This window comes from Pygoscelis adeliae, unplaced genomic scaffold, assembly GCF_000699105.1.
Source record: "Pygoscelis adeliae isolate BGI_AS28 unplaced genomic scaffold, ASM69910v1 Scaffold87, whole genome shotgun sequence".
In the NCBI taxonomy this organism is placed as follows: domain Eukaryota; kingdom Metazoa; phylum Chordata; class Aves; order Sphenisciformes; family Spheniscidae; genus Pygoscelis; species Pygoscelis adeliae.
Genome location: NW_008825098.1, coordinates 3,452,364 through 3,469,889, shown reverse-complemented (window position 1 = coordinate 3,469,889; position 17,526 = coordinate 3,452,364). Strand labels below are relative to the sequence as shown.

Here is a 17,526-nt window from a genome sequence, read left to right as displayed (position 1 = left end):
TGCCAAACCCCTGCCTTACATTTTTCCCTTTAATCAGCTCAGTGCATTCTACTTTCTTTTTGTTTATTCATCTGAAACAGGCAAAACATTCTAAATCTCTTAAACGCTTTCATTACAATAAAAAGAGCTAACAAATTTACAAAATTAGTTTTAGTTACATCAATACATGTACAAGAAAAATTAGAGAAGGGATTCAAAAGAAAAGCATTAAATCCCTGAAAAAAAACCCAAAACAAAACAAAAAAACCCAAGAATAATATATTTAACCTACAACAGCTTTACATACACACAGGTGACACGTTGGCATAGGAGAACATGAGCTGAAATATCCCTGAATTTTTAGAACCAAAAAAAAAAAAGAAAAAAAAAAGTTGAAGTTCAAGTTATACTTGCTAAAATGTCAAGTATTGAGAGAGTTTTTTTTGTTTTGTTTTTTTTTGTTTGTTTTTTTCAAAGGCTATTGGGGGAAAAAGATGGTATACAATATATAAACTTTCACACTCAGTTCAATATCCTATTGCCAAACTAGTGTTGAGGTATATGACAAGTAGGAACATCACTCAAACCTTTTAATGTATTTTTAGCTCACATTATGATATATTTGTAGCAGGCTGAGTAGCACCATGATGTGAATTCAGCTCAAAACCCAAATATATATAGATTTAATATTTTTACAGTACTAAAATACTAAAGCATTGCGTTAAAAAAAGTTTTGTTTACAATTTAATTTACTATACAACTCTCCTGCTTTTTTTTTTAATAGAAATTAACGATTTAAAACCACCACAGCAAGCCAGCTGCCTATTTTTTTTTTTTTCTATTTAATCAACGGAATCACACAGAACTAACCCTGTTTCATTCATCTTGTGTAGGCATCGGTCTGCTCAATCTTCCTGGAAAAGAGGACACTTGCACCGAGAAATGACTTACACCACAATGTACATAATTATCAACACAAAAGCAATCTGCCATTCAATATTTGAAGAGCATACAGATCTTTAAAAACAGCAGAAGCCCAAGCTAACTAGTTGTAGTCTGTCGCATGCTGCTAATTATTACTTGTGGTTAATATAAAATTCTTTCCTTAAAACTGTACATATTTGAGCAATGAACTTGTCATAATAATTGTAGAAAACAGTTTACAGTATAGCTGTGTGAGATGAGCACCAGAAAAACATGTGTTTTGTGTACTAAAGTATTCCCTTATATCCAGTAAGCCCCATTTTTACCGTAACTGACTGTATTAAAAATGGATATGTAGCCCACTAGCAGATGCACGGCTAAAACAAAAGTATTTAAAAGCTTTTTTAGTTTAAAAAAATTATCTTTGCATTTTAAAATCAAAGTAAACTCTTTTTTTTTTTTTAATGTCTTAGTACCTTAGCATTGTTCAAGTTGCCAAGCTTAGGTAGACAAAGTGCTTTTGAAACACTATTTAAAAAAAAATATCTCTCTATATATTTTATTGTCCTTTTCTAGGACTTGACTGGATGAGCAAAATCCAGAGGTCTTTGTAATTCCCATATGTTAAAAAGTAAGCTTATTTTAACACCAGGTAAATTCAATACATACATGAATGAAAAGGTCCTCCCTGTTGTTGAAGACCATTTGACTACATCATTGACATTTTGTTATAAAGGCATTAACTGTTTGACTGTTAAAATAAAGACACCGTTCTCTTAGATAGCACCATGGTTTTAGAATATCCAAACAAATTCAGTGTTTTGCTGTCTATTCATTATGTTTCATACTTATCTACTTTGTTAAATAAAATCAAGAGACTAATAAGATTACAGTAAAAACTGCATGTTAAAAAGCCATAATTCCAGTATTTCAGTACATCATAGATTCAGCACCAGATGTTATTTTAAGATTCCTGCAGTTGTAATACTACAGTATTATTTTTTCAGGGTTTTTTTTGCTCCTGTTCCATGACTATGCAAACTTGATGACATTAAAAGTGGCCACAGATGTGCAAAACTGTAAGGAAAAAAAAAAATCCATTTGCAGATTATCTCTCTCAGTAACGGAGCCAGTGTTTTCAGATGTAAATTGTGAAACACTTTTTTGTTTTGTTTTTGTTTTTGCATAGGATGCTTTGGTCTTGTTTCCTACGTGCCATCTGTGACCACTTAAAAATCAGTGGAAAATAAGTGCGCTAGTGAGATTACCTCCTTTTGCTGGTGTGCTGAGGCTTTTTCCACCGATGAGTTTTGTAAAAACACTGTTTTCTTCTCCACCCTTGCCTTCCCCAAAACCTAAAGAAGAACTACCCTACTGACAAGGTGTTTTTTCAAATGAGGTAACGAACAAAGGTGTGACGTTAGATATATCGGTTGTAAGGCCCTGTAACCCGTGTAAAGGCATATGGAGATGTAGTTACTGTGGAGTCTGTGGTGACCGACAGTGTCCTTTGTGCAAGAGACTTGATGAAGCGCACGTACGTTGGCTCTGAGGGTTCGTGTGGCTCAGCAGGCTCCCGCTTTGCTTTTTTGCCGTAAGATTTCTGAGGCACGTAGTCTGGACCGTACTTTTCACATTCCTCTTCTTTCTCTCTTGCCTTCTCAGCCATCTTTGCCTCCCACAGAGCCAGACCGTGTTTTGGCTCATTCATACTCTTGTGCTGGTAAAAGACAAGGGATATTCTGGTGGGATGGTTCCTGTTGGGATTTTTTAAGGGAGTCGTCGCGTGGAGCTCTCGTTTTGCGCACTCTATGAGAATTGACCCATGAGATGGAGCAACTGCCACTCCTCCAATTTCTGGATCCAGAAAGCTCTGCTCGCTATCTGACCAGACTTCATCAGGATCCTCTGCTTTTTCTGGATTCAGCACATCAGTTTTATCTAAACCACCCTGGGGAGTAGTCCTATCATGGTTTTGACCTGGAAGCATGTTAGACAAACCATTAACTGCATGTGAAATCATTTCACTATCCTTATTTTGGAGATGCAGTGAATTAGGAGGACCACTAAACATACTTGGAGCAGAATGGTAGTCATGTGCTAAATGTGGAGGGGGTTGCACATGATGATGTTCACTGGTTTTACTCATGGAGGCATAATCCATGCTCGGATTACTCAGATTAGATTTTAACCTTGAGGCAACCTCCATAAAATGGCCGTCAGCCTCATGGCTGGAGTAAGAGGAAAAAGACCCCACATGGTGTACATTTGGTCTAATGGTGCAATTACTGAAGGAGTCTACCTGCATATTTTGGTTTCCATAATTCAAGTACTTGGGACCAAAACTCTGGTTATTCCCAAACCTATGCTGGTATAATGTTTGAATGGGTGGTAGACTTAGTTTAGACATATGGTCTTGGCTCTGGCAACTGTACAAGTCCATGTGCTGATGCTGGGAAGGGTAGGAGCCCAAGTAAGAGGGGCAGTTGTCCATCGGTATGTTTCCATTGCATTGGTAGGGTGGATATTGGCTATTTTGACTTAATGATCCTGAATAAGGGTTCATGGGACTGGAAGAATTCAAATAAGACCCCGCAGGCTGTGATGAGGTTGTATAGAGGTTCAGGGGACTGGACCCTCCATAGGGATCTGAAGTGTATGAAGAGCTTGGATAAGCATTGGCTGGGTTAGGCAACCTTACATAGAGATTTGCAGAACCTGAACCCGAGTAAGAGTTAATAGGATTTGACTGAGGGTTGTTAGGGAGAGCGCGCTGTGGATGTTGCTGCTGCTGTTGTTGTTGTGTGCCTGGTCCTGAAAGACGTAAAAGATCTGTAGATGTGAAAAGAAAAAAAAACCACACAACAAACAAGCTTTTAAAAAAAAAAAACCAACACCCAACAAACCGCATACTTTATAGACTTTTCATGATACATATCTACGAAATTTCTAAGAAAAGTATATCATATGATATGTTAACAGAGGTTCCCTTTCTCCTTTCTCAAATACCATGCTTTAAGGAGCTGAATAAATACTAAGGCTACTCATCCTTTTTGGCATGTATCCAGTGAGATCAGATGCTAGTGGCAATGGGGAAAAAGCGGACAGTGCAATCTGTTCAGTCACATGCACAAAATCCAAAGAGTTGAATCATCATTTAAGTAGCCCATGAAATGGAGCATCAAAGTGCTCCCAAACAGCCGTGCACAAGGTGACCTTTTTTCCCCCAAGAATAAATAATAATTCTCATCTATATTAATAGAACTGTCTCAAAAAAATGTCCCTAGCTTTATGCAAAAAGCCAATGGTGACATTCACTGATAGAACAGTTCAGCAACAAGTGAGATTAACTGAAAACGTAAGAGCAAAAACATCATTCATTAAAGTGAAATGGCATTGTTTAATGGTTACAACCCTAGCCTGGGTCATGGGAGAGCTGACTTCTATTCAGTATTTCAGTGACCTTCTGGGTGGCCTTGGATGTATTGCTTTTTTCCTCTCTGAGAAAGTTGCTGTAACAATAAAATAGTCATGATGAACTCCTTTGCTCAGGACTCTCAAATCTACTGATGAAAACTGCCAGGGATTGTTAAGTGGATTTTTAAACTCTTACTCCACTATGGAAGAACCTGCTTTGCTTTTGGTCTTGAGGCAGAGAGTATAAATAGTGGCAAAGAGGTTAGGCTTGAATCCCCTCAAATTAGGAGGTTCTCTGTAACAGTGGCAGACAGTGAGTGATGTGTAGGTCACGCTTTCTTTGGCAGCAGCATCACACACTTCTCTTCACGGCTTCTAGCACTACTAGTCTTTTAAAAGTACTTTACGATACGCTGGATGGCAAGCAGAGTTTGCAAAAGCACCAGATTTCTACAGGTGTTAACTATCCAACAATAAAGAATTTCTCATATAACTTTTTTTTTTTTTGCTTCTCCACAGTTAACCACAATTTGGCACTCTAGTATTTATAAATACACAGTATTGATATTTACTTTCAAGAATTCTCTTTCCTTTTTACTTTAAACTGTTCTTGGGCTGAGAATAACGGTTTTCTTAAGACTCATTGTAAATGGCCCCGATTTCTAGGAAGCTTACCGCTGTTGATAAAGATCCCGATCAGATTCATGTATTTACCTGCTAGCTGCTTTGCATGACCTGCCGCCTCAGAGTTGCCTTGCTTGTTGCGTGCTGCAGCAGACTTATCTCTTTCAGCTTTGCTAGACCCATTCTCCAAGGAGGAAAGCTTTTCTGCGGCTGCTTTCTTTGCTTCTAGCTTCCTTTGCCGACACGTCTTAACGGGCTCTGCTAACATCCTTACTTTTCGGCGAAAGGAAGTAAGGACCTGGATACTGCCATTCCTCTTCTTCTCCTCCTGGCCTTCAGTGCTTCCGAACTCATCCACATCAGAGACTTTGTATAACGGGAGCACGTGGAGCTGCTCATCTTCTGGTGTTTGGCCAATTTCACGATTGTCTTCTCTAGTTAGTGTGCAAACCTGTCGGAAAGGTGTGTTAGAGTAACTCTCTCAAACCAGTCTGAGACGAAGAGATCTGAAATACTAGCCTGTGCATTTTACCTTGCCCTGCCACCGTCGGCGTTGGCATCCGGCAAGCTATTTGTAAACTGTAAGTTTCTGTGCGATTTATGCATATTACAACAGCCTGCAATTTCACTTCTTCCATTGCTCTGTTGGACTGTGTTAATGGAAACAGAAGGTATATATATCTATTTCTTGTGCTGAAATGAACAATATAGTTAGGGATTACCCTAACGTGAAATAAACTGTGTGATCCATTGTACCGTGGCCAGAGAGCTAAAACAGTGGAACCTGGCACTTTGTACTCACCTGAAGATTTTTTCACTGTAACACATTAGCTAGCTACCTATTAGAAATAGTGTGCAATATAACATACCGCCACTGTATTTCACACCCCCTTACAATGGCAACTTCCAGTACTTCGCAAAGGAGCAAGTCACTGTAATGTTAATAATGAGATTTAAGGAAGTTACTGTTGTGTCATGCAGCATGCTCATTGTGTTAGCTCCAGCTAAAACATATTGGGAGCATCTCAGTGGAAAAAAAGATGCTGATACAGACATATTCTGTAGCAAAATCTTTGCATCAGCCAGTTTGAGGAAGAAAGCTCAGCTAGAAATATATATTGTATTGGTGGTGGTTGACTTGTCAATTAAGTCAGACCCTGGAAACAGGAAAAATTGAGTTGGTATTAAAAAAGTAGATATTCTCTTTGGTCGTAATAAGAGCTGCACTGTGAATCTAGGTAGTTGCTTCAAATTACAACCATGATGATTATTCAGAGCTGAAGATTATTCTTTCTCACGTTTACCCCAACTGCACTGTCATGGAGAGAGTAGGCAGAGAACAGAAATAATCCAATACGCATTGAAAACCAGCTTGTTTTTCTGGTATCTTCTACAGAACCTTTGCTGTACATGCTAGAGATCAGAACTGAAGAGAGTAAAGGGCGCATGTACAATACAAAGGATGGCAAGGCTTGCAGACTTTCTGCTCATCCCAAGCAGGAATAAAATCCACAACTTTCAAAACTCTCTTGGAAAGAAGTTATTTGTTTCCATTTTTATTTTATTAGAACATAAAATCCAAAGTTGCTAGAAAAACGTGTTTCAAGAGGACAAATATAAACCATTTTGTGACAGGAATGCTGAAACAGGCATTTCAGCCCTGCTGGGACCTTCTTTCCATTGTCTCCACAGCTTCTCTTCTACCATTTCTGTATTAAACCTTTCGTTAATACACCATAAGTCTCATTCATTTGAATGAAAAAGTATGTAGGGGGTAATCAGTTAGCTCGATTACCGCTTAATGTTTCTTTTTGTAGCAATCGGTGTTACGCAAGTATATATTTAAACAGACGGGAGATAATGAATTAATTATATATGTGAAATTAGTGCTGGAGTAAGAAGGCTACACACATCACGGACTTACCAGTGTACTCCCGTTCTGCATGTTGTGCAAGTCTCTATGAGCATGAGCGCAAAAATCCAGGCAGGCAGTGACCCCGGAGAATGGGCGACCTTCTTTTAAACCCAGGCGACACTCAGGTGCTCTGTGTTCATACTCGATCTGGAAAGAGATGACAGGTATCACTGCAACCGAGCTGGATGCTCCAGTACACGGAATTAGCACTGAATGCTCTGCCGTGACAACATGCAAGTCTCCTAACATCTTGGAGGTGGCAGCATACAGATCTTGAAGGCAAATAGAATCAAGCAATTTGATGGCAATTTTGTACCTGTACTTCATTCCTTGCTGCTTTGCTCCCTGTTACCTTCTGTCTCTGGCGTGATTGTGAAAATGGCCAATAATACTTTTCCTTGCGTATTACTTTTGATTCTCTGCCAGTGGTTGGTGTTTTTACATGACAAATGCGGCGCATGGTTTCAGCGTCTGGCACTGAAATAGTGATATGTTTGTGTAGACTGGAAATATACCAAGCTATAAAGGGAAAATGGCTTTAGAAAACTGACTTCATAATGACTTCATGAAAAATAATAATTTGCTTTTTGATTTGTAATATTTTGGCACGTTAAACATGTATTTCATTAGCTTAAGTACAACTCTAACCCCTGACCAAAACGAGAGATAAGTCAGTTGAGACAGTACTTTCTACCCATGCACTCGTTATTAAGGAGCTTTACAAAGAGCTGATAATGCAACAATAAACCTTACACAAAAAGAAAGGATTTTGTAATGGAAGATCAAGCCTTAGACAAATAAGAGTTTCATAGTTTATTTAGAAAACTAAAAATGAAACCATGCTTGTAAAATGCTTTGCTGAAATTCCTGAACCTTTCAAGTGAATGCAAAAAAATCTGCACTTAATGGAACTTAATGGATCCCATTTTAAATTGAGGTGAAATTAGAAGTTTTGAGAAGTCTTGATCCAAGATCACTAAAAACACGTCTGCTCACAGACCTTTATTTTTAAAATTTGGAGTATTTACTTCCCTGGAATCTGAAAATAAAAGCAGAACAAAATTTGAAACATGTAAACTTCTCTGGAATTAAACAAGAGTGGTCTGAAACATTAGCCAGACTATAATTGTCTGAAGTATACTGGTGCAACTATTCTCTGAGATGTTCTGTTGGGTTCAGTTGGAAAAACAGACCCTTTCCAATTCTAGATTTTGATCCAGTAGCAATCCAGACTTGGACTAAAATAAATCTCGGAATTTGGAATTTCTTTTCAGGATTCGAAGGGGGATTGGTTTTAGGGCTTTTTGGTTTTAAAACCTTTTACAATACCATACAAATTAGGCCTCGATCATCTCTCTTTAAAGCCACTGACAGTAGCTTGATCAGGGTTTCCCCACAAATACAAGGTCTGCATGAAATTCCTGAAATAGGCCAAGCTACACACACGCCTTATTACACAAGGTAAAAATTGAAACGCGTAAAAGCATGTATTTTCAACAAGTGTCAGGCAGGACCTCGGCTTACATGGAGAAAAGTTCTGCGAATTTTTGTGGGAAAAGAAAAGCAGCCCAAGCAAAGAAACATTTTATTGTTCACCACCCCCTCATTGTTGCTTCTTCCTCTTCCTTTCTTCTCTTGCAGAATGTCTCTCAGATACTTGGACAGATAACCACAGCTAGTGGGCACACAGCCACAGTTTCCTCCATAATGAGTCTCCAAACATTATCTGATCAGGTAAGTGAAATTGGGTAAGTCTGTACTGAATCTGCTTACCCTGCCTAGTTGCTACTAAATATGCAGTAAAGGAGTGAGTTTTACGGCAAATAAAAATGGACAATTTTGTGTTACTGTTTCCATTACAGTTGAAAATCTTGAAAATCTGTCTTGTGCTGGTTGCTGCAGCATAATGCTGTCAACAGGAAAGAAAGATGTCATATTTTGCAGTGAAGCCGATAGCTTGGAGACTGTAAGTTCTGTGAATGTTTGTAATGGTAGTGAATCTGAGCAACGAATATGAAGGCCAACAGCTATGCGTTTGCAAGGGGTATGCTGTCAAATTTTGATGCAAATACCTGAAAGACGTTTGGTAAAGGAATGCAGATGAGAGACAGCCACAACTGGGAACCTCGTAAAAGCGTTGAATGTGCTAGTATCTCTGAACACCGCTTCACAGAAAATATGCACTCGCGATCCCCTCATGCAAGAAGGCTGGTGCAGGCACTTGTGTGCATATGCGGGACCGAGTGTGTTCAAATATGAAACTTCGCTTGAAAAGCATGTTTGTAACAGCTATTTTGGTGAAAACTAAATTCATCTGCCACTTGAGAGAGCAGAACTGAAACTGTGGCTTCAGGACTCGAGTGCAGTATGATACACTGCCTTCTGACACTGTTGCCAATCTCACACCATCTTCATGGCTGTTTTGCTAGTTTAGCTGGTGAATCATGTTAAATCCAGAAATTTGTGTTGTAGAGCTGAAGAGTTCTGCTCAAGTGTGAAGTAATTTTATTGTGTTGATGTAGGTGAAAAGATTAGTTCTATTTAGTGGACCAAATTCTGCTTGTTTTACTTTTGAAAGAATTTTAAGTGGACTTATTCATTTCCATTAATCTTTACCCCCCGAGTGCTAGCACAAAATGTACGTAATGGTTTGACGCAAGGTTGAAGCAGTGGGAAGTGTAGTAAAAATCAGGTTATTTCCATGCTGCTCTGATTCCTTTTTTCCCCAGCATACCTGGTTGTTATATGCATCAGGTGCAAGCTTCTTGTAGGTAGGTGCCATCAGGGTTGACAGATTCTGCAAATTGGACTCTAGTTTTTCTTCCTGTTAGGAGATGAAATAGAGTTCAGTGACATTTCCATACTGTATGTATGGGATCTAAGAAGTTAGGGTCTTTACACAATTATGTTTACACTGATAGTTGTGTAAAGGCCTAGACCATTGTCATTCTTGTTTAGACAATAACTGTTGTGAATCTCCTTTTAATTTTATTGTTTCACAGTCTTTAAAGTAATGAAGTAGTAAAGTAGTGTAGTGTGATCCTTGCAAGAAGACATCACATACTATAATCTTAATTTGGTTTATATTAGAAAGAATCGCATTCTTCAACATAGAGATGTTTTAGATCCAAGCGTGATGACCCTCATTATTTTCCCTATTGGAGTTTTGGGAAAATAATACTCTTCACAAAGCTTGAGAGAAATAATATCAGAACGGTCCATCAAGCAAAACTGGCTAATTTAAGGGTTTTGCACATTGCAATGACAGCACTTTAACACACTGAAATATCTTTTCGTGCAGCAATTTAAAATAATTTAAATACTTCAGACTTCAAAAAGTTCCCAGTTCTTAAGCAATGAAGAATTGTGGACATGTCTAGTAGTTGGTGATATGGAGGTAGGAATGACCACACTTCTTTTTTTCTATAAGGAGAGGTACACACTCTCAAAATGAAGGGCTCTTTAAAAATGAAGTACTCTAATAACATACTCCATAGTTGTTCCCCATCGTCTCAGGATGAGAATCCCAAATTCAAAACGGAAGTGATCGTGCCCCTGTACTCGGCACTGGTGAGGCCGCACCTCGAATACTGTGTTCAGTTTTGGGCCCCTCACTACAAGAACGTCGTCGAGGTGTTAGAGCGTGTCCAGAGAAGGGCAACGAGGCTGGTGAGGGGTCTGGAGAACAAGTCTTACGAGGAGCGGCTGAGGGAACTGGGGTTGTTTAGCCTGGAGAAAAGGAGGCTGAGGGGAGACCTCATCGCTCTCTACAACTACCTGAAAGGCGGCTGTAGCGAGGTGGGTGTTGGTCTCTTCTCCCAAGTAACTGGCGATAGGACGAGAGGAAATGGCCTCAAGTTGCGCCAGGGGAGGTTTAGATTGGAAGTGAGGAAAAATTTCTTTACTGAAAGAGTGGTTAAACATTGGAACGGGCTGCCCAGGGAAGTGGTTGAGTCCCCATCCCTGGAGGTATTTAAAAGACGTGGAGATGAGGCGCTTAGGGACATGGTTTAGTGGGCATGGTGGTGTTGGGTCAATGGTTGGACTCGATCTTAGAGGTGTTTTCCAACCTTAATGATTCTATTCTATGAAAACCTCGCTTACATGAGGCCCTTATTTTTAATTTCAAGTACATAAAGAACAGTGGCATACTGGAGTGGTATACTTGTTTTTAGGAGTTTGTATATTTTGGGAGTGTGTGAAGAGCTGTGAAAAACCTATGGTTTTGAGAGAGATGTATTTGGTGCATTAAAAGTTTGTATCTCCTACTATAGGACTATATCCTAGTTTGGGACTCCAAAATGACATTATGAAATTTCAAAAATATCTTGCTGTGACCTTGTGGCTGCTGCCAGAACTTGGAGCTTCTGTATGGCCCGTAGGTTACCACTTGTAAGTGTTACTTCTAGTTTTTATTGGTGAGGATCCTATTTGTGTTGTCTATAAACTGTGTACACGCTATGGGACCCAGCCCCTGGATGCATACCTTGGCTGCCCCCGACTTTGTGTGGGAACAAGACTGAAGGGTAAAACCATCTTCCCTGCCCAGCTCTGGCTTCCATGGGAAGTAAATCCAGAAATGCAAGTTGGAAGAGTGCCCTGGTGGGCTCTGGCCAGGTATCCAGCTTAGAAAATGTAGCGGGTTTAGGATTGCAGGCTATAATAAAGAAGGCTTTGTGCCACAGCATGATTGAAGGAGAACTGTTCTGTAATTCTTGGGGCCATAGAAGAGCAGTGGGGAGGAAAAACTGTATGTTAATTATGATGATATTCTAAATAGTGTGCTATTTAGAATAATTCTCAGCTAATTCTCAGCACAGGCCATAGGATGCACAAGTACCTGGCGCTCTGATCATGTGAAAGAAATGCTTGGATTTGTGTAAGACACCAGGATACAGTGAAAGCTGTGGACCTATGTGTCAGTACACAAGCAAGGGACTAAATTTGCACATGCTTGCCAAAAAACAGACTGGGCCATTGGAGCCTCCAGCGTCCAGGAGTCGCTGCAGTTGTAACTTCAAATGTATCATGTGCTCAGGCTAAGGTCAATGTTTTTTTTACTACTCTGACTCGTTTTAAACAGTTGCCAGCTTGCTGTAACACAGAGCCCAGTCTGGAAACATTCAGTGGGGCAGGACTGTATTTAGAATGAGTCTTCCTATCCTCTTCTTCCTATTGTCATCTCAGAGTTTCATCATGTTTGTCTCCATGCAGTCTGCTCTGGTTCCCAGTTGCAATGTTATGCGCCTTCAGTTGGTAAACTTTCCGCTCTGCCACTGGGGAATGCCCGATTGCAGGCCTAATACAGCCACAATTATTCAGGCCGTGCCCTCTCCTCTAATTGTGAAAGCCTGCAAACATGGTTTCAAGTCTCAGGGCTTTTACCAGCTGTCAGAATTTGGACAGTCAATTCAGCTGGCTCAGTGACTGGAATCAATCAGTTTTGACTGGCAGTTATTTAATTACCCTACATGTATGCCATTCAGGCAGGGCTCTGGCCCCTGGTCTCTTGTACTGTATCTCTATTTGCCGAGTGACAGAAAACATTTCCTTGCAAATGAGGCTCATTTTAGAAATGGACACCAACCTCTTTTGGGTCATCCCCCATCAGCTTAAACTTTCTTGGAATCTTGCTTCTGGCAAACTTACAACCATTGTAGTACATGCTCCAGGAGCAACCAAAGGAAAATGAAGCACCACAAGTTTCAGGGTCCAGCCCTTGACATGCGCAAGTCCGTCTGAAAAATAAGAGAATATGGCTGTTAGCAGCAAGCGGGCCATCCCGGGGCGCTCCTGCAGTGGGCATCGGCGTTCTGCCAGCGCTCTGGGGAATCACTGGTCTTGGATCGTCTTCCGTCAATAAATAATGAAGAAATAAAAGAGGGAGGCAAACACGTTATAACAGAAGAATTTATTGGAGTGAATAATTTCATGCTTGCAAAGCAAGGACTGTGGGGTTTCTACGCTTCTGTGAGAAACCTGGCTTTGCTCCAAAGAGGGTATGTTTGCGCGGTGCCTTGCTAGGTAGTGATATTCATGGTACCTGAAAGGGGCGTATGCTGATGGCACTGCAAGAATGTGGGAGCCTTCTGACAGGGGCTAAGCAATAATTCCTGAAATATGACTCTACCCATGAAGCCAAAGTAACATACAGTGATAACTATGTTAAATTTTGGTCTAAATGTTCTTCACTATCAGAAAGACATGGGAAAACGATATAGTGCAATTTCTTTAGATTCAGGCTAGCTTCTGTAGGCTTACAGTATGATTTAGTGCATCTAGTTTTTATTTCAAGGTTGAGGTATCTGCTGTCCTGGGCCCTGCTGAGATCTCTTCCTTTAAATATACTGAGATGCTTCACAACTCTGGGAAGATGTTTTTCCCTGATTTATAAGAACGTTTACCTTGCTTTTCCCACAAGGTTTGTGGGTTTTCAAACTGCCTGAAATAGTTGGAAAGGTTATGCGTATTTCAGGGTAAGAGCACGAGCGGAGGTGCCAGGTCCGAGGCTGAAGGTGGGGTTGCAAGTTTGGCGAGCATACCCTTTCTTCCACTTACTCTTCGTTCAGAGCGCACCGCCGGTTTGTGAGCGTGCCGTACTTCCTCAGGGTGTCGGTGAGTTCGGAGTAGAGCTTGTCGGCCAGGCTTGTTGGGATTCCCTCCCAGACCAGAATGAGAATCACGATCACAGCGGTCTCACACGTGTGGCCCGCTCGCTCGCGCACCAAGCAGAGTAGCTTTTCCTCCTGACTGCTTCTGCGGACTACCTGCATGCACAGCAACACACACCCCCAGAGCCCCAACACAAACAATGCGTTTCTTAATGTGAAGAGCAAGAGCATAGGAAACCTCAGCATTCGTGCACGTGTGGGGAGGTTACTTCTACTTCTGTCTTCCTCTTTGTTTCTGCCAGCTCAGTCCATTTCTCTCATTTAGTGATATGGGCCAGGGCTACCCTTTCTGTTTAATGAAGCTGACTCCAAGAGGCTAAGCTTGACTGATGGCATGGAAAGCCATGGTGGTGGAAACCAGCTTTGTAAAGGTATCCTCCATGCTCTGATTCAGCAAGAATATTCTCCTGAATCTGCGCTATGGTACATGTGGCCCAGTTTGATTAGTGGGCAAAAGGAAGTGAGCAGTGAGATGCCTGCCCGCACAGAGCTGGACGGTGGTCACCTGCACTTAGGGCAGGAGCCATGTGGGGAAAGGCAGGCAGCTAAGGAAGGGAATTGTATCAGAAATAGTGTGGGCAGCAGGAGTAGGGAAGTGATCGTGCCCCTGTACTCGGGACTGGTGAGGCCACACCTCAAATACTTGTGTTCAGTTTTGGGCCCCTCACTACAAGAAAGACATTGAGGTGCTGGAGCGTGTCCAGAGAAGGGCAACGAAGCTGGTGAAGGGTCTACGGCTCAAGTCTTATGAGGAGCCGCTGAGGGAACTGGGGTTGTTTAGCCTGGAGAAAAGGAGGCTGAGGGGAGACCTCATCACTCTCTACAACTACCTGAAAGGAGGTTGTAGCGAGGCGGGTGTTGGTCTCTTCTCCCAAGTAACAAGTGATAGGACGAGAGGAAACGGTCTCAAATTGCGCCAGGGGAGGTTTAGATTGGATATTAGGAAAAATTTCTTCACCGAAAGGGTTGTCAAGCACTGGAACAGGCTGCCAGGGAAGTGGTTGAGTCACCATCCCTGGAGGTATTTAAAAGACGTGTAGATGCGGCGCTTAGGGATATGGTTTAATGGTGGACTTGGCAGTGCTAGCTTAACGGTTGGACTTGATGGTCTTAAAGGTGTTTTCCAACCTAAACGATTCTACGATTCTAAATAATTGGACATGGGAGCTCTCTCCCTTTCCCTTCCAAACTTAAGCAGCTAAAATTGTAATCAACCACTCAGTTTTGTGACCTCCCCTTACTACATATGAACATTACAGCGATGAGAGGAAAGCAGTAGATGTTGTTCAAATAATTGACTGTCCTTGCTTCTCAGTGCTTGTGCTACTATGGGTATTTCTGAAAAAAAAGGTGCAGTCTGGCATGCATAAAGACTATAATCATGTATCAGTTTTTCCTCATCCTGTCTTTCCCCAGCCTACCCAAACCACTTGGTAATTTGTGCCAAAGTACGACAGCGTTTGCTAAGAGGGTGTCCTAATGCCTCTCTCGAACTGGGAGTGCACTTACTGGACTTATTTGTAAGCTAAACTTAAACAGCAATGAGAATGTCTGGTGCTGTGAACCTTAAATCTAAGTGAAACTGCCTTCCTTCTCAGGTTTTCATACCTATAAGCCAAATTTTCTTCTTGCTGTTCTCCATGCAACAAGTAAATGGAGTGTGAGAGACGGGTGGGAGCAGGCTACAGGCATCCTGTGGTACTGCTGCCGTTGAGCTATTTTAAGTTTCGTAGCGTCAGCTAACAGAAGGACATGTCACTGCTGTCTTCTTACATGAACCACCATACTGAACTAGAGTAGTCTTAACATTTGTGTACATCACTTACCCATTTAGCAATTGGACATCCTTGAGAACTTTTGCCTTCTTTCCCAGTGTAGACAACCCTCTCAATCCTTATAGCTTTACCCTTCTGTCCAAATCTTAAACAAACAAAAATATGTACAATAAGCAGATTCATTTGGTTCTGTGTGAACGCTGAAAAGATGGAGCACATTTGCCAGTCTTATCTTAAAAAATAAACATTGAATTACAGGGAGGGATGTGCAATGCGGTTTATCTTGCTGATTTTATTATAGTGGTGGACTGATATGTTAAGAGGGGCAAATGTCTTTAATACATCATGGATGAGTAAAATTTATCCATATCACATTAATATTCCCAAATCTTTTAACTGTTTCTGTAGAGAATTTGTTATAGATGACATTTTGAAAAGTGGACTTGAAGTCTCTCTATTTTGGGGAGGAATTTTACATTTTTCTTTGATTTCTGGGTTAAACTTAAAGTTATTACTCTGAAATGTATATAATTAAGTTGTCATGGAACAGCTGGCATGCAGTAGTCCCTCTATTAATTTTCTGTGCTTGTTTCTGGCTTAGATACAGTGTGAATCAGTTAAGTCATGATTAATTTGCATCATATCTATTTCCTTTACTTTATCATCCGCTCATAAATTGTTACTTGTTTACTTCTGCCTGACTTCTACACTGAATTAGGATCACAAGGTGCCCTCAAATGATGCCGTTTGTGTGTGTCTTTTTGCGACCAAAGCGGGCAAGCTCGCCTTTTGCTGAAGCATTTAATCAAGGTGATTATGCCGTCAAGACAGAATCTAGCCCCACATGCAAGTAGTGCTGTTACCCAGAGCAAATGGGATCCACTTTCCACGTCCTCTGATGGACCAGGTGGAAATATGTGGCAAATGCTAAGTGAAGCAAATCTTGAATCAATAAAAAGCGTCAGACCCGTTAAGCCATTTCCAGGCATGTTCTCTGGCCAGGCCTCTCCCCGGGCTGCTGCAGCTGGGGGGTGCCCACCTGCTAAGCACTAGAGCACACCAGGTCTCAGTTGAGGCTGTGCATTAGAAACCTCAGTGTCTGCCACGTTACAGATCCAGCTACCATGTTGACTTGGTTGCATTTCGGGGACTGGGCAAATTGCACTTCTATCGCCATTTCTTGAATTCTGCCGCTCTCATTGGCGTTACCTTTTTTGGGCTTTTTGTTTGTTTGTTTGGTTGTTTTTTTAAATAACCAAGTATGGGGACTAAATCACAATCTCCTTGGTTCTTTGCCTGTTACCTATAGAGCAATCAAGATAGTTCCTTCCTGTTATGCAGCCATTTAATGATGCCTTGAGAACTTTTGACCTTTCATCCCTCTTGTTTTTGCACTAAAATCTTGGTGACATATTTAAGAGCAAATATTTGTATTTAAACTTCTGTCCTGTAAAGGAAATAAAAAATGCTTATTTTTAGATGTGATCTCATTGTGAAATTTCAGTGTCACAGGAAATTATACAAATAAAATCAAGTTGTACTACACATGTTCTGCAGGCAACTGTTAGGTCACTTTTTCCTACTTAGGCTTGGATGTTAGTATACACTTGTTTCTTTAATTAACCACATTAAAAAAACATTTTTAAATCTTAACATTTTCTATCAATTTGCTAATCTGGATTGCAGGACAACTGTGCGGATGCCACTATAGAAATATGTTGTAAATTACACACTGGAAACGAAATGGACTTTGTCTCAAATCTTTTCAACTGTCACAAAGGAATTTGTGCCTGATGTTTGTCATGCTTGCTTTCAGGCCAAAGCTGATTGGCTTTAAAACCGGAGCAAAACTCACTGAGCATGAAGTAGGCATTGGGAGAAGGAAGAGGTAAAATGTGTGTATTCACCGTGGGTTCTGCAAGAAATTTGTTCTGGTATAGCTAAAATATTAACTGCAAGTCTAAATCCAAATCCTGGTTTTTTTGGCAGTGCTGATACCTTAAAAGTCAATCCATATTCACGAGAAGCCAGTTTAAAAGTGCTTCAATTGTGATTAGTGTCACCAACTGCACACATGTGCTTGAGAATATCTTTATAGTTAAGTGCTTTTTTTACTTAGGGATACAAAACTGACTAACAAGGAGGAGTTCTGGAGTTCTTCAGTCGGGAATTGCACAGTTCATACCATATGAACAGTTGAAAACTAGCCATTGTTCAAGTG

The 17,526-nt window shown here is 40.8% G+C and overlaps 1 protein-coding gene across 1 annotated transcript in view; it reads right to left on the bottom strand.

Moving 5' to 3' along the window:
* Positions 1–457: 457 nt before the first annotated feature.
* TET2 (tet methylcytosine dioxygenase 2) overlaps positions 458–17,526 on the bottom strand; it is a 24,398-nt gene continuing 7,329 nt past the window's right edge. The window contains exons 3-9 of the mRNA XM_009327049.1: positions 15,357–15,450; positions 13,418–13,626; positions 12,447–12,597; positions 9,594–9,683; positions 6,869–7,006; positions 5,035–5,395; positions 458–3,735 (exon numbers count right to left, since the gene is read on the bottom strand). Coding sequence (XP_009325324.1) covers positions 2,324–3,735; positions 5,035–5,395; positions 6,869–7,006; positions 9,594–9,683; positions 12,447–12,597; positions 13,418–13,626; positions 15,357–15,450 — 2,455 coding nt within the window. The 3' untranslated portion in view covers positions 458–2,323. The remainder of the gene's footprint in view (positions 3,736–5,034; positions 5,396–6,868; positions 7,007–9,593; positions 9,684–12,446; positions 12,598–13,417; positions 13,627–15,356; positions 15,451–17,526) is intronic.